This window comes from Squalius cephalus (assembly GCF_949319135.1).
Source record: "Squalius cephalus genome assembly, chromosome: 10".
Classification (NCBI taxonomy): Eukaryota; Metazoa; Chordata; class Actinopteri; order Cypriniformes; family Leuciscidae; genus Squalius; species Squalius cephalus.
In genome coordinates, this window is record NC_137131.1 from 33,596,130 (window position 1) to 33,622,549 (window position 26,420).

Below are 26,420 nucleotides of genomic sequence, written 5' to 3' on the forward strand. Positions count from 1 at the left end.
CTAGATCACGTTTTAGCGAGGAAACAAGAGGCCAGCCGTAGATGTCACCTCTCCGTACTCCCTCCCCATGCACGGAACAGAAACACATATATCTCCACCTCCTAATTTGAATCAGGTCTTCCTCATCTCCGCTGCCACCTACAAAACCAAAAAATACAAAGAAAAAAAAAAACACACCCACACTCATAACACCTCCCCTCTTAAGAGAGAGGATCCTTGCAAAGGATCTCTGAAACAAATGAGAAATTTTTTATTAATTAATTAACGAAAAAACAAAATATTACCACTTAACCCAAAATCATTATAACGACTCCAAACCCAGTATGGTGCCTTTTTAATCTGATTCCCCCTTACAATTTGAATACAGCAACTCCCGGCGCCTAGGAAAAGCCATAGTCACAATGAGAGAAAACAGAAGGAAAAAAACATCAACTGGATCAGTCACAAATACTCTGGCATCAGCCAGTACGTTTTCCACACCCCTTAAGTGTCAGTTCTCCAAAGGATAGGGTTGCAAAAAGAGAGACCATCGAATAAGACGCTGGTTTGGGCTCTGCAAAGAGTGCAAAAAGGTAAGTGGATTGTGGTCTGAAAATACCACAATTGAAAAAATACCACTTGTTACATAGACTTCAAAAAACTGCAAAGCCCAAATCAACGCCAATGCCTCCTTTTCAATAGTGGAATAATGCAACTGGTGAGAAAAATAGGAAACTGTTTTTTCTATACTCTGTTCATCAGTTTGCAACACTACAGCTCCAGCTCCAACTTGACTGGCGTCAACCTAGATCTGAAAAGGCTGTCCAATGCGTTGGGCAACCAGCACAGGGGCAGTGCTAAGCAACAGCTTCACATTGTCAAAAGCTTGTTTACACTGCAAGGTCCACTCAAATTTGAAGTTTTTCTTAAATAAATCAGTCAAAGGAGCTACCACTGAAGAAAAATTTGGCCAAAAGTTTCTGTAATAGCCCACCATTAACAGAAAGCGCATTATCTCTCATTTCGTGTTAGGTGGAGGAAAATGATCAATGGCCAAAACCTTAGCACGCACTGGACGGACTTGACCCTGCCCAACTACCTTCCCCAAATAGGTCACAGTCGCCTTGGCAAACTCACACTTTGCCAAGTTGACCGTGAGCCTAGCTTCTGCCAAACGCTCAAAAAGTGCTTGGATATGTAAAAGATGCTGCTCCCACGTGTCACTATATACAACCACATCATCTAAATAAACAGCACAACCATTCAACCCAGAGGTTACATGGTTCATCAAGTGTTGAAAAGTAGCGGGCGCATTTCTAAGGCCAAAATAGATGTCGCCGACATCTATAACGTGCTCTATCAAATGAGTGCGTGAAGGTGAACCTCCAGCCAAATTATTACCCAGAATAACAGAGATGTCCTCCACTGGCAAAGAAGGTCTCACGCCTACAGTAACCTGACCAATGACCAAATCTGATTCAAGTATGACATTGGGTTACAAGTTCTGCCTGTTCCATTACACAATTCCTTTTATTAACACCTCATTTCCAGTACTGGAACTTTCAGAAAAGGTTCAAACAGACTCTAAAATAAATGTCTCTGAAGCTCCAGTATCTCTGAGAATTTTAACTGGGACTTTTTTCATCACTTCCGACCAGAGACACAAAGCCATCGGTAATGAAAGGAGCATAGCTCAACTTTTCTACATTACCCAACACCGCACTTTCCTGAACAGAGTTTACATCAACACCAGGTACACCAGCCACTTCAATAACGGAAGACGCAGCAAGAGCAGATTTTGGTTCAAATTTAGAACGGTTAATTTTTGCTTTAAGAGCTGGACAATCTTTTTTCCAGTGTCCTTTATTCAAACAGTAAGCAGACTGATCACTTTTATCTACCGAACTTCTTGGCTTTTTCTCAAGCTTCATATTACCAGGCAAAGAAGAACGAGTCTCCATAGGAGCACTTTCCACAAAGCTATTTAAACGACGCCAATGATTTTTTTTTAACATCTCTATGAGTCAAAACATATTCATCAGCAAGGACAGCAGCGGCCTCTGCATTCTGAATATTACGCTCTGTTATGAAAACAGCCACATTTTCAGGTAAGGGGCCCTATCTTGCACCCAGCGCAATTGACTTTGTACACGACGCATGTATCATTCATATTTTACACCCGCGCATAGCGGACTTTTCCCTCCACAGACGTACGTCGGTAAGTTAGGAAATGAACTTGCGCTCCCCGGGGCGGTGCAGCGCAAAGAGGAGGCGTGTTCCGACGCAAATGTTCCCTGGTGCTATTTTGCAGGTTTAGAAAACAATTCCGCCACTGACCAGGAAAAACTTAGTCTAAAGTCAGTGGCGCATGTTATTCATATGCTATTTTAAGGGCACATGCTTGGCCATAATCAATGTAGCGTGTGCACAATGCGCATACACTTTGCTTATCTCATCTACACACAGACGCAGCAGTTCTCATTTTTAGAAAACCATACATTATTACAAGGAAAAATATTAACACACAAGGGAAATCATTGTTGTGCCCATGAAGATGTGAAAAAATAGGCATAAATCTAGCTTACACATTTACCCAAATTATTATACGCCTGTTTAACCGAAGCTAATTTGGGTGGGTTTCTCCCATCCCCAGTGTCACTTCTCTGTGTTTTACGGCCCTGACGAGAACGTAGGTCTCCTCGGCTGTGAACCGCTCCTGGCGCGCGCCTGGCAAATCCGCCGTTATAATAGCAATCCGCCATGGAACAAGCGCGCCTGCTCTTAAAGGGAATGTGAGATGTCGCTCTGATTGGTTTATTAAACCTTTTCGTAAAGTCTGAAACCGTTGCCTGTAAGCTTCCGGAACTAACTCATAGGCCTATGCCTTCAGCACCACGTCTTTTATCTTACTGTAAACTTGACTGTCCCGGACACTTAGAGTTGAGTAGGCTTTTTGAGCTTTACCATAAAGCACACACTGCAAAAGTAGCATCTGCTTACAATCTTCCCACCCCATAAGATCTGCCTACCGCTCAAACAAAGTAAAGAAAGTATCCAAATCGTCCTCATCAAATTTTGTTTGAGGTTAAGAGAACGAGCAACATCAAAAACTTTTGGAGCTGAACTAACTATTTGGGCCTGTAAACTCTCAGAGTGGTATCCCAACTTACCTTCTCTAATTTGAGCAAACCTTTGCGCAAGTTAAATATCCAACTTGCGCAACTCAACTTCTTGATTTATTCTACTCTTCTCCACTTCCAAGAGCAACAATTCCTTCTGCTCTTCAAACAACAGGGATAAAGGAATATGAACAGGAACATTACTTTCTCCAGTAACACTTAAAGGTCTCTCTGATTCAGATACAAGAATATCCAAATCAATAAGAGCAGCTTTAACAACAAATCCCACTCCCTCCTTTAAACTCTTTTCTTTAGTGGTAAGGCTGATTTCATACTTTTCTGCTACTTCCAATAACTGTTTATTAGAAAGCTTATTAAAGCTCTCCTCAGTAGGATACTCAAACTCATCTAATAACGTAGTCATCTTAAAAAGCACAATTACCAACCTCCAAAACATAAATTTGATTTTTTTTCACATAAAACTACCTCAACCCTAAGCTTCGTGCTTCCACCAAGGGCTAAGTGACTTTAAGCACTCTAATACCGACAGTACAGACCCCTCTTGGACAAACCAGAGAGAGACTGTACGGCGGCAGTGCCCTCAACCCACCGTCAGCACAAAAATAACAAAATAAAATAGTAAAGAGTCAACGCAAGCATTGCTTCAGCCTAACAAGGGAAACGTTACCAATATGGGAAGACAAACATCAATTTGACCTTGCTATAATCTCACGCAAATTTAATGGAGACTAACAAACAACGTACATATGCCATGCAAAAAAAGGTATTATAAACAACCTTAATACATGTATGGCAACACCAGATCTCAACTCTACCAAACAAATGCCAAACAAGAGTGAAACATACGTTTACCTCAACAGCATTTCTGTATCACTTTCCAAATGTAGGTCAATTTAAAGTTTAACTCTCCTACCTCACTTTCCCCTCATATCACATGGATAAGTGATGAACATTTGTGATCAACTACTGAAAAAAACAGTGACTATCCAACTTACACATCGATCTTTCGGCACATTCACCTGCAAACGCCTAGAAATCTAGACGCACCCTAGCGGCAGCAAAATGTATCTTGCAGCCAGGGCAGTCTAGCAACTCTCCATAGACTTTCGAGCTGCAAAAACCTAAATTGGGTCAGGCCAATCACGTCGCTTATAGAGTAGGCGGGGCGGGCTTAACATATGACGACAGAGTTGCGACGGTTACCTGCCTGCGACTTGAAAACAAAGAATGACGGCTGCTGCTGGCGAACAGTCTTTTGAATCGGCTTTGTCCGCGACTCTGGAGGACTTGGAGTTAAGTTTTTCTTTGAGAAAAGAGCAAAGAACGGCACTTAAGTCATTCTTTAAAAAAGGAAGATGTGTTCGTCGTTTTGCCGGCCAGATATGGCAAAAGTTGAATCTATCAACTAGCTCCGCTGTTGGGAAAACGCTCTGGTTGGTTGTAGCGCTGTCCTATTGCGTGCAGAGGGAATTTGAAAGACAGCCATTTATCCCGCCCCTCGGATTGAGCGTGTCTATGGTGAGTTGCCAGACTAAACATCTTGATGTAGGTCTGGCTTGCCAGGCTACCTGCAAACAGCTGAGCTGCTGAAAACACCAACAGGTGTTTCTAATTACCCACGCGTCTTACAACACGAATACAAAATCAAACAAATGCATAAATGTCTATCACGCGAAACAAGCGGACATAAGTCTCTTATTACGTGAACTACATAGATAAAAAAATAAAAAAAAAAGATCTATCTGTCAAATATTTTCTCGAAAGGAAAAAAAAAATCCCAGACGAGCCCCCATTTTGTTATGGCCGACTCTTGGCCCCAACAATATGGAAATCAAAACAAAAGATCGATATAATGAATAAGGTTTATTACATAATTCTAGGGGTTTCACAAAGTGCAATAATACATTTTATGCCATCTGAAATGTCCCAAAATGCCGACAGACGTTAGATTACGTTTTAGTGAGGAAACAAGAGGCCAGCCGTAGATGATGTCACCTCTCCGTACTCCCTCCCCATGCACAGAACCGGGGGTGGGCGTCCTGAAGTCCTCCCCGGAGTGCTACTAGGGACCGATAACTCCAGGACGGTAATGGCAGCTCGGGGGACCAAGGCAGAGCAGGCTGTGTAGGCGGCCAGGGTGGAGAGGACCCCTCGGGCGGCCATAGCGGAGAGGACCCTTTGGGCGGCCATGGCGGAGAGGACCCTTTGGGCGGCCATGGCGGAGACGACCCTTCGGGCGGCCATGGCGGAGAGGACCCCTCGGGCGGCCATGGCGGAGACGACCCCTCGGGTGGCCATGGCGGAGAGGACCCTTTGGGGCGGCCATGGCGGAGACAACCCTTCGGGTGGCCATGGCGGAGACGTATAGCCCCCCCCCCCCCCCCCCCCCCCCCTTGGGGGGAGCTATGGGCTTAGGCTCAGGGGTAGGAACAGACACCGGCTCGGGACTGGATGGGAGCGGCGGCTCTGGACTGGACGAAACCAGTGGCGCAGGCGGCTAGGGACTGGTCGGGACTGGTCAGGACCGGCGGCGAAGGCGGCTCTGGACTGGATGGGGCCGGCGGCGAAGTAAGCTCTGGGCTGGATGGGACCGACGGCGAAGTAAGCTCTGGGCTGGACGGTACCTGCGGCGAAGGAAGCTCGGGGCTGGATGGGACCTGCGGCGAAGGAAGCTCTGGGCTGGATGGGACCAGCGGCGAAGGAAGCTCTGGTCTGGACGGAACCAGCGGCGAAGGAAGCTGAGCTGGACGGGACCAGCGGCGAAGGAAGCTCTGAGCTGGACGGAACCAGCGGCGAAGGAAGCTCTGGGCTGGACGGGACCAGCGGCGAAGACTCTGGGCTGGACGGGACCAGCGGCGAAGGAAGCTCTGGGCTGGACGGGACCAGCGGCGAAGGAAGCTCTGGGCTAGACGGGACCAGCGGCGAAGGAAGCTCTGGGCTAGACGGGACCAGCGGCAAAGAAAGCTCTGGGCTGGACGGGACCAGTGGCGAAGGAAGCTCTTGGCCGGACGGGACCAGCGGCAAAGGAAGCTCTGGGCTTGACGGAACCAGCGGCGAAGGAAGCTCTGGGCCGGACAGGACCAGCGGCGAAGGAAGCTTGGCGGGCATTACGTCCACAGTCTCTGATTCAGCTGGCATTACATGATCAGTCTCTGACTCAGCGGGCATGACGTGAACAGTCTCTGGCTCGGCGGGCATGACGTGATGCACAGGCTTGGCAGGACTGACGTGAAGTGCAGGCTCGGCAGGACTGACGTGAAGTGCAGGCTCGGCAGGACTGACATTAAGTGCAGGCTCGGCAGGACTGATGGTGGAAACAGGTGGCTCAGGAGAGGATGGAGCTGAGGTAGCCGACAGGGAGGCATATGCGGCCCAGACACACATAATAGCATCAACATACAGTGAAAGGGTAGCCTCTTCAACCTCAACAGAACAGACATGAAGAGCAGACTGCTCAGGGGTGGCCTCCAGAATTTGGGGAATGCAGGAAGTCTTCTTCTTCCTCCTCCATTTACGAGAGCGAGGGGGCGCTGCAGCGAATGATGGCTCTGGGTCGGCGGGATTGACGTGAAGCGCTGGCTCGGCGGGGCTGAGTGAGTGAGATAAGCAGTCTCTAGAAAGTTCTGCGTGTGGTCCTCCAATGTTTGATCCCCCTGTTCCAAACACAGGAGGCAGACAGCGGGGATATCCATTTTTATTGGTCGGCTGTTCTGTCACGGGTGTGTGCAGGCGAAAGAAGGTGAGGAAGGCAGAGGGCTTCAATGCAAGAGTTTAATTCCAAAATATAATCCAAAAAGGTATAAACAGGCAGATAACACACTCTACATACAACTAACAGCCAACCAGGACAGACTGAACAGAGGAAACTAAATACACACAGATGAACTGAAAACAGGTGATACAAATGAAGGTAATTAACAAGACACAGGTGATACAAATGAACTAATGAGGGTAACCAGGGAAACAGATGAGCTAATCAGAAAAACAGAAACACAACACTGACAGTAACGTGACAAATACAAAACCAAAAAATACAAAGAAAACAAGACACACCCACACCCATAACAGTTAGTTGCATGTAATTATGCATAGAGTTATTACTATAGTAACTATGTGTAACAAGGACAGGACTGTAAAATAAAGTGTTACCCAAAATTTTAATTTGGTTTTGGAAAGAACTGTAAAATGCTATTGCTGGCATGTCCAATCACAATAATGAAGTCTTATATTCCATTAAAAAGGCCATAATACAAAGGTCATTAATACAAAGTATTAAATGAGAAACATAATGCAAATGTTACAAAATAATTTGGAGATACAGACTGCCTCTACATTTTTTTTAATGTCATTCGTTTCTCGCTCCTTGGCCTCTTCTGTCTTCTGCCTTCATGTCTGCTAGTAATATGACCTTCCCTTCCTTCCTTCCTTCCTTCCTTCTTTCCTTCCTTCCTTACTTCCTTACTTACTTACCCTTCCTAACCCTAACCACCTACCTACATGTCTGCAAGTCAAACTCCACTGTTTGTACCCCAAACGCTCATCACTCATCCTTTCAGCAGACTTGCCAAACATCATATTGTCAGTGCCAATTCTTATTGTTTGTATTTTCAATTTTATGGTATCAAAACAAGATAAGCTGAATTTCGATTGATTTCTGGCAAGTTAGTGAACATGAGTGAATGTTATAAAAATTATATCCCTATGTTTTTTTGGGGGGGTGTCTTTTTTTGCATCTGTGGGTATGTGTCTGTGTGTGGGTGTGTTTTGGAGCGAGTTGGTGTTTCCTGACTTACGAGTACATGTCTGTGCTGGCCTGACACCAATGTTGCCCACCATCTTTTCTCTTTCAGAGTACGGCAGTGCAGGTGAGAGGTCCAGGAGGGCGAATAAAAGAAACATCGGTAGATACTCAATATCTAAAGTTACTGCCAAAACTAGGCATTACACCCATTCCTGCACCCCTCACAGTGTCCAGGGTGATGTTCTCGCCTGTAGTAGAGCTAAACAGTACATAGGCCTTGCCAAATAAACAATCAAAAAATCGGCTTAATAGATCCAGCTAAACAAAACTCAACATTGCTGTGAAATCAGAGCATGACCTGATTGTTAGGTCTATCACTATCTCTCAGGCCACAGTCACTTGCATGTATGCAGACATTCAAAACCCGCAATCACTTTTTAGGTTTTCCTATCATATGTGCTATTAATTTTCCCCCTTTTCATCTTGTAAACATCAATGTTTCCTGCTTCCCTTATTTTTTGGAGCTTATGGCTAAGCCTCAGTGATTTTGCCCTGACATGGCAACCAGGTCACAGTTTCTCATCTGAGATGACTTGATTGTCTTTGCAGACAAAGCTGGTTTCGGGAACAACTTCACCACTGGAGGAGATAAGTCTCTGGCCCAGAGCATGGAGACTGTGGTGGTGGGCTGCATGTTCAAGTCTCTTATAACAAGATGTGCCTCCACTACACATGAGCTTCACAGTTCTGAGAACTTGGTGAGAGTACTGCTTTAAACTCATGAGTTGACAAAACTTTGGGCTTGAGTTTATATTTGGTGATGCTAATACTGTGTACTAACCAGGCACAATACACTAAAACAACAAGTGAAAAGGCATATTTTCTGTTAAGTTTGCCATCTTTTTAAGCATAAAGGAAAGCCTATTTCCAAATCTGAGTAAAAAAATTAAAGAGAAAAAACTTCACCCTATCTATTTTCTTAAGGCACATTATTGATCTTATTATGATCAATAACATGCCTTTAGTAGATCTGAATGCAAACTAAATACATTCACATTCCAATCTGCCTCCATCCAATCAACTACAGATATATAGAACCAAGTCCCCGCCCTACATTTTTATCAACTTTTTTGATAATTTGTTTCATAATAATGTAGGTCACAATGTGGAAGAAATGATCTGTCGCTACTTCTGTTACATTGCAACTTAAAGTCACACTGTGAGATGTAAAGTTCTGAGAAATTAGCGAGAAATCTGGACGCAAATTATGAGAAATAAAGTTACGTGTTGTAAGAATTTTTTTTTTTTGCAAATTGATATAAATATATAGATTTGATTTATTGGTATAAATTGATATAAATTGACATAAAGTCTCAGTTGCAAGGAATACAGTTTCATTATGAGATATAAAGTCACAATTACTTTTTACATTATCTTTAAAAATAATTGTGATTATCCATTTCATTTGGATGTAGGTCACAATATGGAAGGGAAAAAATATTTTGCTACTCCCTTTACATTGCAAATTTAAGACCCACTGTGAGATGTAAACTTGCGATAATAAGGTCACAAATTGTGAGAAATGAGATCGCAAATAATGAGAAATAATATTGCGTGAGTTCATACAAATAATATTGCGTATTGCCAAGTCGTGACAAAAAAAGTTGCAATTGTGAGAAAAAGTTGCATTGTTAGATATAAAGTCAAATTGTGAGATATAAAGTTGGGTTACACTTTACTTTAAGGTTACGTAGTTACATTGTACTTACTCAAATAAGTACAGAGCAATATTAATTAACTACATGTTATTACTATTGAGTTAAGATTCGGGTTTGGTTTAGGGTTGGTTACTTGTAATTATGCATAATTTACTGTTATTACTATAGTATGTATATGTAGAAACGAGTAACTATGTCATCTTAAAATAAATTAACTAAAATCGCAATTACATTTTTTCAACTCTAAGGCGGAACTGAGAAAGATTTGTTTTGATTTGCTGTGGTTTGTGATGAATAGGTTGCATCACACGCCATTTTCACATTCGTCTGTACAGAAAAATTGTTCTTAGCTGGGATCTTGTCGTATTGCATCTGGTTGGGATATGGTATAATAGAAGTTTACTTTATGTGCTTCTATGTATATGGATTATGTCAAATGAATAGCTGTTTAGCAGCTCTCAGGTAAAGAACTATATTGTTCAAAGAAGAGTGACCATTTAAATCTATTTTTTTCCATCTCTCTCTTTTCACACATTTCTCTCCTAACATCTAAACACACTCAAATCAGGGTCTGTACTGTGACATACGTCAGCTGGTTCAGTTTATAAAGGAGTCTCATGGAAATGTCTTCCGACGTGTGGCTCTCAGTGCTCTCCTGGACAGCGCAGAAAAACTTAATACCACTAAAAAAAGTGACGAAAAGGAGGAAACCAAGCCATCTTCAGCAAAAAAGTACACACACAAATATAACACACATTTTGTAATGCATAAATTAAATATATGCATGGATTGAGTGCATCTGTATCTGTGTATCAGCGAAGAGCAGATTCCAGGAGCTCTTTTAGGAAGGAAAGACTTTTGGAGGAAGATGTTCAAGTCTCAGAGTGCCGCCAGTGATACAAGCAGCCAATCAGAGCAGGACACTTCTGAGTGCACCACTGCCCACTCTGGTACTACCACAGACCGGCGTTCACGATCACGTTCTCGACGGATCTCACTGCGCAAGAAGCTCAAACTGCCCATAGGTATGTTTTTGTGAGAGAGAAGTTCTTTACAAACATAACCAGATTTGTCCTATACAAAGCAGATAAATAGAGACTTAACTATGATAAACAACAGTGTGATCAGTATGATCAGAGGATGACATCAGCCTTTGGCTACCAATACTTCCCTTTCTTATCCCGATACTGTTGTTCATCACTGGTATACATGCTATTACCCAGTTTTTCAGAATTTCTTTCATTACAGAATTGCTGTATAAACAGGATTCAGGTTTAATAATATTCCATAATAAAGTAGCTTCCTGTGCGTGTGTGAGTCTGTGTGTGTGTGTGTGTGTGTATATGCTTTGCATTTTACTGTAACCTGCATTTTACATAAGATTTTAATTAAATTGTAATCAAAATCATCCGTAAAATGCAAAGTACAGTAAATACATTTATCTAAACAATTCAATGTAAATCTTTCTGCCCATCTCTCTCAGCCCATTTAGTCTGAACTAGAAAAATATTATTTTCTTTGAAAAATATTCTATTTTTCTGAATTGTAAAACCATGATCTTATGCCAAATATGCATGATTGGGAGAATACTCACATTTATAGTGATTTGCTCTCTGTAAACTAAAAATTTACTCACCCTCATGTCGTTTCATTCATCTTTTTAAACACAAATGAAGATTTAGGTTTCCTTAAATGTGTTAATGTGCATGCCATACATAGGTAAGTTTGTAAACGTTTCAAAAAATTAACTTCTAATATGAGAGTATGTGAAGTTGATATTAGAATTGTTTTTAAATAAACCAATAAACTGAATTTTAAAAAGAGTTTTCACTTCTGTTTGGTTCATTGGTGTGTTGGGGATATTAATTTTATGAAAAGTCATTCACTTCTCTGTTCTTTCCTTTTTTGTCACCAGCATGCCATAGGAAAGTTCGCCATCCACTCACTGTCTCCATGTTACGTATGTGTGTTGTGTTTTAGTGATGCAGCCTCATCTTACAGTGTCATTATGGAAGCTTTAGTTTGGAAAAAAAAAATGCATTCAAGATTTATCTTTCTTTTTTTACTTTTATGTACTTGCTGTGAGATTCAATGTGTTGTTTTGTCTATTTTTGTGTATGAGCCGGAGAACCAGCATGAAATATTCCCTCTTACATTCCTTTTGGCTTGTTTGCACTTCCATTTAAAGGGTACCAGAGTTCAAACATGCTACCGAAATGCTAAATTCACTTTTATTTTATTTTTTTCATGTAACTATTGAACCTGTGGTACAGGTAACTGGCTGAAACGCTCCTCTCTATCTGGACTGGCTGATGGGGTCGAGGACCTGCTGGACATCAGCTCAGTGGACAGACTGTCCTTTATCAGACAGAGCTCCAAGGTGAGGACTCTGAATTTACAGTGTAGTAATGTTAAGATAGTTCGTTAAGAGGGTCAATGACAAATAAGAGTGTCCACAGTAATAAAAATCTTGTAAAAATCTGCAAAGTTCTTAGAAATGCACCCATGGAGAGATTACATTTAATGATTTACATTCAATAAAATGTCATGTGGTGTGAGTGACCATCATAAAAAGTAATAACATACTTTCCTTATACTTTGAATGCATGTGAGTGCTCTCTCTTATTGCTCATTACTTAATCATTATATTCAAACAAGATTTCAAATATATATTTTTCGAGGTAAAAAGTATATTTTACCAATATTATGTATTGTTAGTTCATATATATTACCAGGTTTTGGAGAGTTGCACCACAATTTACAACCTGAACTAACCTAAGCATGTCATAAAAAGGTAAAATAATCAGATTTTGTCAGAGACTCATCACAGGGATCCTCTATATGCTATCATATTTCATATTTTTCTGCATGCTAGATAAACCACATGAATTTGTTGGTTGCACAACTTGACCAATATTAATAAACAGTGCAGCAGTTTTGTTAAAATAATTTTTTTTTTCTAAATTATAATAGTAGTAGTAATAATAATAATAATAATAATAATAATAATAATAATAATATGCTATTTTCTCCATTATGATATGCAATTGTATCACCTTGACACAGGGTTATTATCGTTATTAAATAAAATAAAATAAACATTTTTATTACTTGAAATAAACTAAACTAACTGAAATCAAATAAAATATAAAATAACCTAAGTTTATTTTATTCCAGCTAGTAATTATATTTCTAATTTTTGTTTAGTTTAAGATGAAGTAAATAACTAAAACTGAAAACTAAAATATAATGAAAACAAAATTACAACATTTTTAGATATTTCAAAATATTAACAAAAACTATAATAGTATATCATTGATACTAAAATAACACTGCCTTGACATTTTTAACTTTATGCCCCAAACCATATTCATCTTAGAAGATGAGTATTTTAATCATTGGTTGTATGAATTGCATTTTTGAATAAATTATTAGACTGAGCCAAAAAAAACTGCATAATTACAGTCACCCAAGAAACAGTTGACCTGATTTCTTTTTTATGATTTATACTTAATTTGGTTTTCTTATTCTACAAACAAACAATAATGTTGTAAAACATACACATATTCAATCATTTAAACTAAAACTTTGTTATACAAAGTCACACACAAAACAAAATAAATGAATTAATTCTAATATTTTATGATCATACACACAAGGAGGGAAAATAATCATTATGTCCCACCAGAAACTATGCCATTGCCATCATTACTGTGATCATTAATGATATAATTTTTCTGCCTCTCCTAATTTCTTTCTTGGGAATAAATCTGAACCTCTTCATGGAAGAAAATCAGTTTTGCTTTGCACTAGAGTTATTGGACATCAAGTCCTTGATCCGAGTCTTTCCTGTACATCTCAGGTCAAGTTCACCAGTGCCGTGAAGCTGTCGGAGGGTAACGCTATTGAATATGGGCGAGAGGAAGAGGAGAATTTCTTCAAGCGGCTCGGTAAATGGCGGTCTGGTCGGAGGAACCCTTCCAAGATTCACCACACAGAAGAGAAAGATGGTAGAATCCTCGGTGCCGTCCCCTGCCCCCGCCCACAATTCGCTCTGTTTGTTTGTGTGTGTGCCCGTACTTGACGTGTCTTGTGCTTCTGGTACACTCCTCTACCATCTTCCATGCCAGCTCTCTGTGTGTTTGTCCATCTTTGTCAGAACCATCCGCTGGACGAGGAACTGTGGTTTTCTGACCTATGGCCTGGCACCATGACCCGCCACAGCTTTGTCAGAGTTGTCGTGAACCTTCAGCTCTCCAAGTTAATAGTTAATAGTTATTAGATATATATTTGGGGAAATACACAAGTCATGGTTTGATTTGTAGATCTTGTAAGGACAAAAACAGACTTGCATGTTCATTCGATATCACCAGATGCATATTTCACCAGCTATTTTCAGTTGTTAAAACCTTGTCAGATGCTACACTCCTTGTACTGACACTATTCTGTATCACCGACAAGGTTGCCATGGATTCCAGGAGCGCTTGGCTGCCAGCCAGGAGGCCATAAAGAATAAGAATATTGTGAATCTAGGTGCAATCAGACAGGGGATGAAGAGGTTTCAGTTCCTGTTGAACTGCTGTGAGCCGGGAACCATACCAGATGCTTCGATTTTAGCTGCTGCGCTGGACCTGGTCAGTTCGGATTCTTCTGTTTATATACAAAATGGTGTCACATTACTTTTGAAGCATACCTGCTAGACTAAAGAGATAAAATGATAACCATAAACTTGAAACCTGTTATGTCCTTTAAAGGGGTACCGAAATGTATTTTCAGATCTTTGTTATGTGGTTACGTTTTTGCCGCTTGAAATTGAGATCAGTATTTGGATTCTTTCAGAGAAAATAAGGAACTGAACATTATGTTGATTTTGATAAATGTCTCTCCCAGGAAGCCCCTGTGGTGGCAAGGGCCTCGCTTTTTCTGGAGTGTGCCCGTTTTGTGCATCGCTGTAACCGTGGTAACTGGCCAGAGTGGATGAAAGGTCACCATGTGAACATCACTAAGAGAGGGCTGTCTAGAGGACGATCGCCTATAGCAGGAAACAAGAGGAACACAAAGCTCCAGTGGAATGCAGCCAAACAATTTTACCAGTGGGGAGATGTGAGTCACATTAATCTGAAAAATATGCAAATTTTGCCTTTCCTGCAGAAAACCTTCTTACATAATTTTTGAGAAATGCATTTGTGGCATTTGGTTGCATCTAATATATGTATCCTCAAAAAGGCAATAGGCACTCGGCTGAGTGAAATTTGCCATTCAGACAGTGAGAGTCCAGCCAACATCTTGGGTTTTATTTATGATGAAGAGAGCAAGAGGCGTGTGAAAAAGGAGGATGAGGAGGAAGATTATCTGGATGACAGTAAGAGTGAAAATGACATGAATTCAGATTAAACAAACAGATGATGTTCAAAACCAAAATAATACTTCGACATTTAGCTAATGGTTTTTTTTTTTTATGATTCTTTCAACAGACACCGTCAACCCTACAAAGTGTGGCTGCCCTTTTGCTCTGAAGATGGCTGCTTGTCAGCTGCTTCTGGAGATCACCACTTTCCTGCGGGAGACTTTTCCCTGTCTCCCCAGACCCCGAACAGAGCCCCTTGTGGTCAGTTTTGGTATTGTCTCCCTCTGAACAGATTCATTCATGTGACATGATTAAAGGGATAGTTCACCCAAAAATTACAATTCTTTCATCATTTACTCACCCTTATGTCATTACAGATGTATAAGACTTTCTTCCTTCCGATATTTTAGAAAAAATTAGAAGTGATATGGAAGCACAGATGATGGTCACTTCTCCATCAAGGAGAGGGTCACCAGAGTTTCACAATGCACATACACACCTATCATTCAGAAGACATTGATTCATCAACTGGGGTCGTATGGATTACCGTCGTGTTCATTTGGCATTGCTTTTGAAGTGTCAACTTTGAGAGACCTATCCACTTGCATTATATGGACTCACAGAGATGGAATATTTTTCAAAAAATCTCAGTTTGTGTACATCTGAAGAAAGAAAGTCATATACATCTGGGAGGGCATGAGGGTGAGTAAATGATAAGAGAATTTTTGGTTGGAGTATCCCTTTAATTACGAAGCCCCTCATACAGTAAAACATGCAGGGGAAAAAAACTGGACACAGGATGTTGTGGACACAAATTAGGAATTAAACTGCAGTCACACTAGACTTTGAGCATGCAAAATTTCTATGGACACTGGAATGGTCGCAAAATGTTTCTTTTTTTTTTAAACATAATACAACATATAATACATAAAAATTGTAAAAATATGCAATCTGCTTCACTTTACTGCAATCCTGCAGATTTAAAGTTTGTGTTCTTTTAATTTAGCTAAAAGGTCACTCTGTGGCGTATCAATCTTCTATTGGTCACACATCTTCATGAATTTGCAGGTCAGAGTTCACCAAACTTGTACTTTTGAATGCAGCAAAAATGCATAACTTCTTCACTTGGATAGTGTGTCCTATCTCTTGCAATTGTATGCATTTAAATGGAAGTCAATGTAATGAAAAGTGTTGTGTGACCGCCCCTTTAATTCCCACAAATTATTAATTTGTTCCCTAATTTTAGTTAAAACTTAGCCATGTTGTACTTATTGGTTCCCTTGTTTTAGTTACATTAATGAGGGAACAAAGTAGTACAACATGTTTTTTTTATTTTATTTATTTAACCTTTATTTAACCAGATGATCTCATTGAGATTTAAAACCTCTTTTGCAAGAGAGACCTGGCCAAAATGGCAGCATACTAACAACACATAGTTACAAATATGATCACCAAGCATACGTACAACAACAAGAAACATTTAAACAAGATCCTCAAGATACATAAACAAACCACATCAACATCAGACTACTTAAAAATACAATTTATACCTACCATACAGGTGCTGGTCATATAATTAGAATATCATCAAAAAGTTGATTTATTTCAGTAATTCAGTTAAAAAAGTGAAACTTGTATATTATATAGACTCATTACATGCAAAGTGAGATATCTCAAGCCTTTATTTGTTATAATTTTGATGATTATGGCTTACAGCTTGTGAAAACCACAAAATCAAAATCTCAGAAAATTAGAATATTACATGAAATCACACAGTAATTACACAGTGATACCATGGTCATTGAACCAGGTTTTGGTTCTTTTGGCAGTGTGGGCAGGTGCAAATCCTGCTGGAAAATGAAGTCAGCATGAAGTGCTCTGGAAATGTCCTGGTAGACGGCTGCGTTGACTCTGGATTTAATAAAGCACAGTGGACCAAAGTCCTCTTTTCTGAAGAGAGCAAATTTTGCATCTCATTTGGAAACCAAGGTCCCAGAGTCTGGAGGAAGAATGGAGAGGCACACAATCCAAGATGCTTGAAGTCCAGTGTGAAGTTTCCACAGTCTGTGTTGGTTTGGGGAGCCATGTCATCGGCTGGTGTTGGTCCACTGTGCTGTCCACTCAACGCAGCCGTCTACCAGGACATTTCCAGAGCACTTCATGCTTCCTTCAGCAGACAAGCTTTATGGAGATGCTTCCTTCATTTTCCAGCAGGATTTGCACCTGCCCACACTGCCAAAATAACCAAAACCTGGTTCAATGACCATGGGATTACTGTGTAATTACTGTGTGATTTCATGTAATATTCTAATTTTCTGAGATTTTGATTTTGTGGTTTTCACAAGCTGTAAGCTATAATCATCAAAAATTATAACAAATAAAGTCTATATGAGTCTATATAATATACAAGTTTCACTTTTTTAATGGAATTACTGAAATAAATCAACATTTTGATGATATTCTAATTATATGACCTGCACCTGTAGGTGTAAAAGGATTTAGGTATTTTAAAAACAGTGACAACAATTTATGGCATCTATTTCCAACACTTTCATGCAATGTTTAAATTCACCAAATGAAATCAGAGTTCGCAATTGCAAATCAGTCTGTAATGTGTTCCAGGTGGCTGGGGCTGCATAACTAAAAGCCTTCTTACCAAGCTCTGTACGAACCGTAGGTACAGTTAACAAGTACAAATTACCAGAGCGTAAATTATAAGAACTGATATTACGTGACATATAGGAGCAAAGATAAGACGGAAGCATATCCAATATAGACTTATAAATAAAAATAAGCCAATGTATATGTCTCATTACTGACAATGAGGGCCAGTTTGTCATTTTGTACAAGGTACAATGATGTACTGATGCCTTACATCCAGTCACAAATCTTAATGCATTATGGTAGACAGTATCCAACAAAGACAAACTTCGATCAGGCGCATTTCTAAAGCAAATCACCGTAATCGAGTGCAGTGAGAAAGGTGGCAGCAACCAATCTCCTCCTGGTTTTCCAAGAAAAACAGGCTTTATTTCTAAAATAAAATCCTATTTTCAATTTGAGCTTTTGTACCAGTTTATCAATGTGCAACTTAAAAGAGAGCTGATCGTCGATTAATACACCCAAATATTTGTACAATTTGACTTGTTCGATCTGCTCACCATGTATAGTAAAAATACTTGGAAGACTGTCCAAAGACTTCTTAGATTTTGAATAAAGCATAATCTTAGTTTTCTCAACATTCAAAACTAGTTTAAGCTGATAAAGTTGGATCTGAACAAGGTTAAAAGCAGATTGTAAATAAGAAAAAGCTTGGTGTAAAGTTGCAGCCTTACTATAAATAACGGTATCGTCAGCATAAAAATGGAAATGAGCCTGAGAAATGTCATCACCCAAGTTATTAATATAAATAGTAAATAAAATTGGACCCAAGACTGATCCTTGCGGTACACCACAAGATACACTCAGAGTTGCTGATTTAGAATTGTCAAAATAAACACACTGAGTTCTATCTGCCAAATAATTAGTAAACCAATCAACAGTACAATCAGAAAAACCCATATTTCGTAGCTTTTCCAGTAAAATGCAATGGTCCACTGTATCAAATGCTTTGGCTAAATCTATGAAAAGAGCTACACAAGTGTTCTTGCAATCCATTGCCTCAATAATGTCATTAATGACCTTCATTGCAGCAGTAGTAGTACTGTGCTGCCTTCGAAACCCAGACTGTACGTCAGACAAAATATGATTGGCAACCAAATATTCTTTTAACTGATCACCAACCAATGTTTCTAAAACTTTAGCTAAAATCGGTAATTTGGAAAGTGCTCTATAATTATCCAAACACGAGGAATCTCCTCCCTTTAAAAGAGGGACTACATATGCCGATTTCCAAATTCTTGGTATCTCATTGTTGACTAGGGTTTGATTTAAAAATAATTGTAATTGGTTTAGCAATAAAATCAGCAGCTATTCGCAAAAAATAAGGCTCTAAAGTATCAGGGCCAGGAGATTTACTAGGGTCCAAGGCAATAAGAGCTGTTTGCACATCTACGACAGAGAAAGACTTTAGACAAAAGGGCTCTTTACTCGCCACCGATTTCTGGGACGGAACTGAAGAATTTAAACAGTTTGTTTGTCACAGTTGATTTGTTTGCGAGGAGCTGACGTTTAAACAAGGATCCTGCTTCCACAAAGTGCTTATTAAAGCACTCTAAAATTGCAGACTTTTCAGAAATGACGGCTTTGTCCTTAATAATACATGGAGGTAATTCATTATGACAATTTGAGGTGTATACCGATTTCAGGGCTTTCCAGAATTTCTGAGGATTATTTAGGTTTTCCGTTGTAGCTGCTAAATAAAAATCTGATTTTGCCTTTTTAATAAAAAATGTACAGCGATTACGCAGCTGTCTAAAACTGAGCCAGTCTGAATCTGTCCCAGACTGCCTGGCTTTAGCCCAGGCTTGGTTTCTCTGCCGAAGATTAGCTAGCTCCGGGGTAAACCACGCATTATCACGTCCCTTTACTCTTAACCTCTGAAAGGGAGCATGCTTGTCCACAATACTAATAAAACCATCATAAAAATATTTCCAAGCTAGCTCCACATTGTCAATAAGTGCAATTCTGTCCCAGTCAAAACAAGACAAATCATGTAAAAATGCTTGTTCACAGAAGTGCCTCAAATTTCTTTTAAAAATTATCCTAGGTTTAGTCTTAGGCAGTTTTGTATTTCTTACTGCTGCAATGACACAGTGATCACTCAAATCGTTAGCAAACACACCTACATCTGAAACTTTGTGAGGTGTGTTTGTCAAAAACAAGTCAATAAGAGTAGATTTGTTAGAGTTTCTGTTATTAGGTCTAGTGGGACTATTTATTATCTGTGTAAGATTTAAACCATTACAGTGATTTTTAAAATCATCAGACACCGAGGATAACCAGTCCCAATTTAAATCTCACACTATTACAGTGTCACTATAATCAAGCTCATTTAAAAATTCCATTAAATTTGGTAAGGCATCAACAACCTCAGGAGGGGGTCTGTAACAGCCAATAACAGTAATATACTGACCTTTGGCTATTTCCAGATTTAATGCTAAGATCTCAAATTGTTTAACAATAGATTTAGAAAATAAGATCCTGGTGTTAAATTTAGTCTTAACATAAATTGCAACACCACCCCCCTTCTTTAGACGATCACAACGGAAAACTCTATAGCCATTAATCACAATGTCCTTATCCTAAGGAATGATAAGGTCCTTATCTAAGGAATGATAAGGTCCTAAATGTTAAATCATGTGTATGATTTAACTAAACTGAGTTAACAAATTAGAACATCTTGGCCATAATTTTACTAAAACGATTTAACTAAAACGAAACGATTTAATCATATTTATGGCAGGAAGTTTAGAATTAAAGATTTGTCTCCCTTTCAGTTCATTATTTGGAATTTGAATTCAGTTGTCTACAATACAAAATGTTGAAATGGAATGACAGAAAGATAAAATGACAGAATTTTAATAGAAGGAAATTCAGGGTAATGTATTCTGGGAAATTAAGTAAAAGTTAATTTATTAAATATTATGGAAATGCATATTTCGGTAACACTTTAGTTTAGGGTCCAATTCCCACTATTAACTAGTTGCTTATTATAATGCATATTACTAGGATATTGGCTGTTTATTAGTACTTATATGACCTTACTCTACATTCCTAATCCTACCCAATACCTAAACTTAACAGTTACCTTACTAACTATTCATAAGCAGTAATTAGGAGTTTATTGAGGCAAAAGTCGTAGTTAATAGTTAGTGAGAATTGGACCCTAATCTAAAGTGTGACCTATGTTTTAAATGCAGGAAATTAATTTGGAATTTAAATCTCTCAATTCCATTCTTAATAGCGCACATCCCTGGTGAATGCGTTTACTTGGCTGATGATTGAATAGTAAGCGGATCTTACATCGCACAGTTAAACAATTGCCAAATCAAGATTGTATTTTGGCTCCTATAGGATTTAGAGAGCTGCCGCTTGCGTCTGGACCCTGAGCTAGGCCGTCACCGCTATGAGAGGAAGATCAGCTTTGCAGGAATCCTGGATGATGAAGATGGACACGATTCTTTGAACAGCAGCAGCCACACCCTCAAGTCTGACACTGGCTGTGAGGAGAAGAAATCATCACAAGAGCCACTGGGTAAAATGAAAAAAGAATAATTGTCTGCATGTACATGTTTGATAGAGGCTGAAAATATGATTTATCATTTTTATTTTGTCTCATCTCCTCTCCCCAGCTCCGATTAGGAAGATCCGTATTGGTGGCTCTCGTTTGCTACAGATTAAAGGAGCAAGGAGTTTCCGAATAAAGAAAGGAGGCTCTTTGTCCTCTATCCGCCGGGCAGGGAGTCTGAAAAGCACTAAGATGTCCAGACAGGACTCTGAGTCTGAGAATGATGTGGATTCGGAGCGGCTGCTCTCCCAGAGTAGAGATACTGTCACTGATATAGGTCAGACAATGCTTCTCCAGCCCTTTATGAAGTTATTTTATTATTACATTTGTAAATGTAGTTATTGGGGAGATGGCCAAAGCAGAATACATTATTTAGAAAGACATTAATAATGGCGTCAATAATAAAATGTAGGCTATGGGTTAAAAGAATATATGCTGATCCAACAAACACAAAGGTAATGTTTTTAATAAACATATCTAATCGTACATGTTATGACCTAATGGTCAGTTGTAAAGGTAATGACTAAAGTGTGAACTTTATAAGTGAAAATACACAATGGGCCCTATTTTAACGATAAGCGCAATCTAAATGCATGGTCTAAAGCACTCTGCGCAAGTGCACTTAGGGCGTGTCCGTGTCCGAATCAACTTTTGCTAGTGTAACGACGGGAAAAATGGTTGGCGCATGGTCTAAAAGGGTTGTCCCTGTTCCGGCCCCATTTACACTGCATGGTTCAAGTGACCCAATTCCGATTTTTTCCTCTCAAGTGGCACAGATCGGATATGACCGGTGAACGTGTAAGCAGGAAAAAACCGCATGGATTCCGATTTTCTCAGATCGGATTCAGGCCTCACTCATATGTGGTAATAAATCGGATATGAATCGGATACGTGCATTTGCGTCTGCCATGTAAGCAGACAAATCGGATATTCCCCAGTAAATGCGAGTCAAAAAAGGACGTCAACAAGGCACTAGCGGCGCCAGGATTTTGATTGTAGGTGGGCCCCCAGAAAACTGGATGGGCCAGTTAAAATAAGCCAAAAAAAAAAAAAAAAAACGGGTTCCCCTTCATCTCCGTTTCAGCGCGGGGGGGATGGGGCGTCATGTCACCACTTTTGAATAAGAAACAATATCAAGACTATAAAACTCGTCAAAAAACGCGCACACACTCAAACCACCTGACTGCACATCACATTTTTTACTTTATTGATTCTGCTTTTATTCGTAATGCAATGGACCGGTCAACGGGACATAAATTAATCCTTAAAGGATGGGACTTTATGGGACATTTGCACAAAAAGAATAAATAACTTACCGTAGCCTATTTTATAAGTCGCTCCGGAGTCGCGTACATCAGTCAAAAAATGCGTCACGAGGAAGAAAAAAACATAGGCTATGCCTAAGCCGCACTGGACTAAGTCGCATTTTTTTAGAAATGTATTTCACACACACACACAAAAAAAAGTAACAGACAGCTCTCCGCTACTGACGTGAGCGCTCTAAAGCGGCACTAAAATAATGTTTTAAAACTTTCACAGAGACCTCAAACTGAAAGCACAAATCCTGTCTTTAAATTTAATTTCGTTTTGTATTAATTGTATCTTAATTTTAATCGATGTTTCATCAACAAATTGTCTGGATTTAATAAGAAGTAGCTAAATATAGGCTATTAGAAAATAGATAATCAGGATACGGAGGCGCTGGCGAACCTGGAGCTCGTCTCATAAATGAACCGAAACTCAGCGTAGGTCTATAATAGGTAGCTATTGCCTCACAGACCTGAGACATATAGATAGCTTGAAATGTCTACTTTTAAGCAGAACAATTCAAAACGAAAGAAAACAGACTGCTGCGCTGCTTATGTAATTCGTATGAAATGAAATGTGCATTTCTCTCTGGCGCTGCGAAGATCGCGAGTCGTCAACTTCATAGCCGACACTGACATAAAAAAATAACTGTTTTATTAGTTAACAATTTAAAATGTCTCCTGCTATATTGAACATATTTGCCTGTTCCTTACAAAACACTGACAGTGGGGTTTTTGAGGGTTTTGTTTCTTTTTTTTTTTTTTTTTCCCCGACACACACACTATTGATAAACAGGATTTTTTTGGTGTCATTTTTTAATACAATTAAAATTTCATTTAATTTATTGTTTAATAAAATTATAAGCCTATTATTTTTAGTTTATTAACAGCAACAACAGCTGTAAAGATGAAGTTGACGATCGCCATCTCAGTAGCCTAGTGAACGCGCCTATAGAGAGAAATGCACATCATTACATAACCAGAGAGTAGACTATTTCTTTTCGTTTTAAATTGTTAAAAAGACATTTCAAGCTTTCTTAAGATATATTTCATGTCTGTGAGGCATATGCTGAGTTTCGTTAAGTTAGGATGAGATGCGCTCCTGTTTACGAGCAGTGCAAGTGACCGCGCGGGCGCCTCCATGATTGTGTTGTCTGCTAGCCTTTTTGGTATTTGGCAATTGGTTGATTAAAAAAAATATAAATAAAATTAAGATACAATTTATACAAAACGAAATTCACTTAAAAAAATCGTTTTCTGCAAAACAAAACTTAATTAAGTGGTCAAAATCATGTTTGACCCGCTCCATGTCTCTCGATATTGCGTAGGCTACTCGTGTGTGCGGTTCACTTTTCATAATCAACATAAATTAAAAAATAACATTATAATATTTTAACAAATATTAAACTAAATAAGCTTATTTAATGGCTACAACACGTATAGTAGACCTAGACTCTCTATTTGTACAAATTGCTGCACATTCATTTTATTCTGAATTTTGCACACACAAGTTGAAAGGCATTTGTTTGTGCATGCATGTAAAACATATCTGCAATATTTATCAAGTTCACTGATAATTATGCGTGCATTTATTAATTATTATCTTAATTAATAATGTAACTAGGACAAAGCATGTAAACTGCGTTGTTTGTTTAGAATGGAATGGATCGCAAATAGATCCGAATGAAGAAACGTACAAAACCATAGTAGAAAATGGGTGGGCCCGGACCCTAAAATGGGTGGGCCCAGGCCCACCTGGGCCCAATGGTAGCGCCGCGGCTGCAACAAGGGATGATCACATGACTTATTAATGGTGCGATGGAGGACGAAGGCTCAACACAGTGGAGTAATTTTTTCTCCGCCTTACGAGAGCAATGTTTTGCTGATTTTTGAAAATAGTGCGGAAAGCAAAACACTGGATAATTAGAGATGCGCGGATGAGCTCCAACGTCACCGAATCCGCAGCCAAAAACAAATCATCCACCCGCCACTCACCCTCACCAATATTTTTGTCTGATTTAAGTATCCGTACCCGATGGTCAAATTATGCATTCGTATGTGTTGTTACGCGTGATTATAAATGGATGATCGTCACCTTCAACAGCGGACTGATGAATAAGCGCTGCTTTTAAATGAACATTTCTTTAAAACAAAATTTATTTGACAGAATTTAATTTTCTTAATGGCTTTACTCCAAACTTAAACTGGAATGGAACATACTCATATTTTAGAGAATGTAGGCTATAGTTAATATTTTCGTTAATGATTTATCATATCCACCCGCGACCCACCCGAAATTAATCAGAATGTTATTTTTATTAGCCTATTGACCCCCCCCCGATCCGCGGATTATCCACAGAGACCCCGCGGGTATGACGATCCGCGCATCACTAATCATTTTGTCTGATTCTGCATCCATTGCATATCGAGCTGTTTTACTTCATTTTCCGGGCCAGAACGTCTACATTTGGTTGTTTTGGCAGTGTATAGTGTAAATGCAAATATCGGATACGGGTCACTTTTAAAAGATGAAGCGGGTCGTCAAAAAAATCGGATATAGTCAGCAAATCGGAATTGGGCATCAAGACCTGCAGTGTAAATGCAGCCCAAATGAGTAATGGTGTGTTTTGGGCGTAACTTGCAATAAACCAATCAGAGTCTCATCTCCCATTCCCTTTAAAAGCCAGTTGCGCTTGCACCATGGCGGGTTGCTATTTACATGGTGGAATTTGCAAGCGGAAAGAATGCGTCTCCAGAGAGGAAACGGATCTGCTCTTGTGCAGATCTACGGGCCGACCATCTACGGGACAAGCCGGATTCCACCATATCTTTATGTACACAATATTAATCTTTTACATTGTAATCCTTTTATTTTTAATATTTGGCTAGTTTGTGTGCTGTTGGGGGTCCCTGTGTGTGTAATAAGCAGAGTGTATGCGCATTGGCACATGTTACTAACACGCTCTTTAAATAACAAAATAAAAATTCTGCGCCATTGACTTTAGACCAGGTTTTTGTTGGTCAATGGTGCAGTCTATTTCAGTTGCCTCAAAATCTTAACGTGCCATTAATGCGCCTGAACACACCTCGTTTTCAGACCAGCACGCCCATGGGCGCACAAATAAGCGCAAATGCACTTGCTATTTAAACAACGTGGCGCAGGACGTGAAAAAGATAACTGCGTCGGGCTGAAACTAGCAAAAAACACTTAACGCCGCGCCTGGCACTGCATTGGGCCGGATGTATGATAGGGCCCAAGGTGTGTAAAGGGAGTTCAAATTGGATGGCTATTTTGCAGTCATTTTATTTAATGTGTCTCAGAAATCTAAGCTTGTCAAGAGTTATATTGAACTATGATATCATACATATTTTCCACTTTTTTAAAATGTTTGTGCTGCTGTTTTAAAACTTCAGAGTGAGAGATATATAGCATATTTCTGTATGCAGTGTATGAGGTAAAGGAGGGGTGAAATTTCTAAAAAATAATAATAAAATAAATAAATAAAAATAAGAGCCATTTCTTTCTAAGTGAAAGCAGTACCCTCAAAAGAAAAGAACAGCCTGCTGTGCTGTTATATTTCTGATTCAAGCTAAATCTTTTTTTTTTTACCAACCTTTGTTTTAGAATTTTTAGCTTGATTTACATAAAGATCGCAATAAAAATTAAATAATAAATAATTTAATGAATTATACAATTCATATTTGGGAAGTAAATGGAGATCAGATACATCTAAAAAGATTTGTCACAGATACTATAAAAAATTGCTTAAACAGACAATGGCTTTCTTGTACATAAGTAAACAAAAAATGTACAACACATTAAGAAAAGTAGTGTATGCGTTATCTGTTTAGGAAGCCCTTGGAGCGCTAGCGAGCCAAGCATTGAACCTGAAGGTCCTGGCAGCACAGGGGGTGTAGAGGACAACTACCATCGCAACATGTCATGGCTGCACGTAAGA

General features: G+C 39.4%; 1 protein-coding gene across 2 annotated transcripts in view; it reads left to right on the top strand.

The window, feature by feature from the left end:
* Nucleotides 1–26,420, top strand: part of unc80 (unc-80 homolog (C. elegans)) — a 76,211-nt gene that overhangs the window by 23,219 nt on the left and 26,572 nt on the right. For both annotated transcript variants that reach the window (XM_079883329.1, XM_079883330.1), the window contains exons 16-28: nt 7,970–8,020; nt 8,470–8,618; nt 10,147–10,310; nt 10,395–10,603; nt 11,852–11,958; nt 13,441–13,588; nt 14,040–14,212; nt 14,469–14,681; nt 14,805–14,940; nt 15,053–15,186; nt 20,941–21,121; nt 21,219–21,431; nt 26,314–26,414. In XM_079883329.1, the coding sequence (XP_079739455.1) occupies nt 7,970–8,020; nt 8,470–8,618; nt 10,147–10,310; nt 10,395–10,603; nt 11,852–11,958; nt 13,441–13,588; nt 14,040–14,212; nt 14,469–14,681; nt 14,805–14,940; nt 15,053–15,186; nt 20,941–21,121; nt 21,219–21,431; nt 26,314–26,414 (1,979 nt within the window). The remainder of the gene's footprint in view (nt 1–7,969; nt 8,021–8,469; nt 8,619–10,146; nt 10,311–10,394; nt 10,604–11,851; nt 11,959–13,440; nt 13,589–14,039; nt 14,213–14,468; nt 14,682–14,804; nt 14,941–15,052; nt 15,187–20,940; nt 21,122–21,218; nt 21,432–26,313; nt 26,415–26,420) is intronic.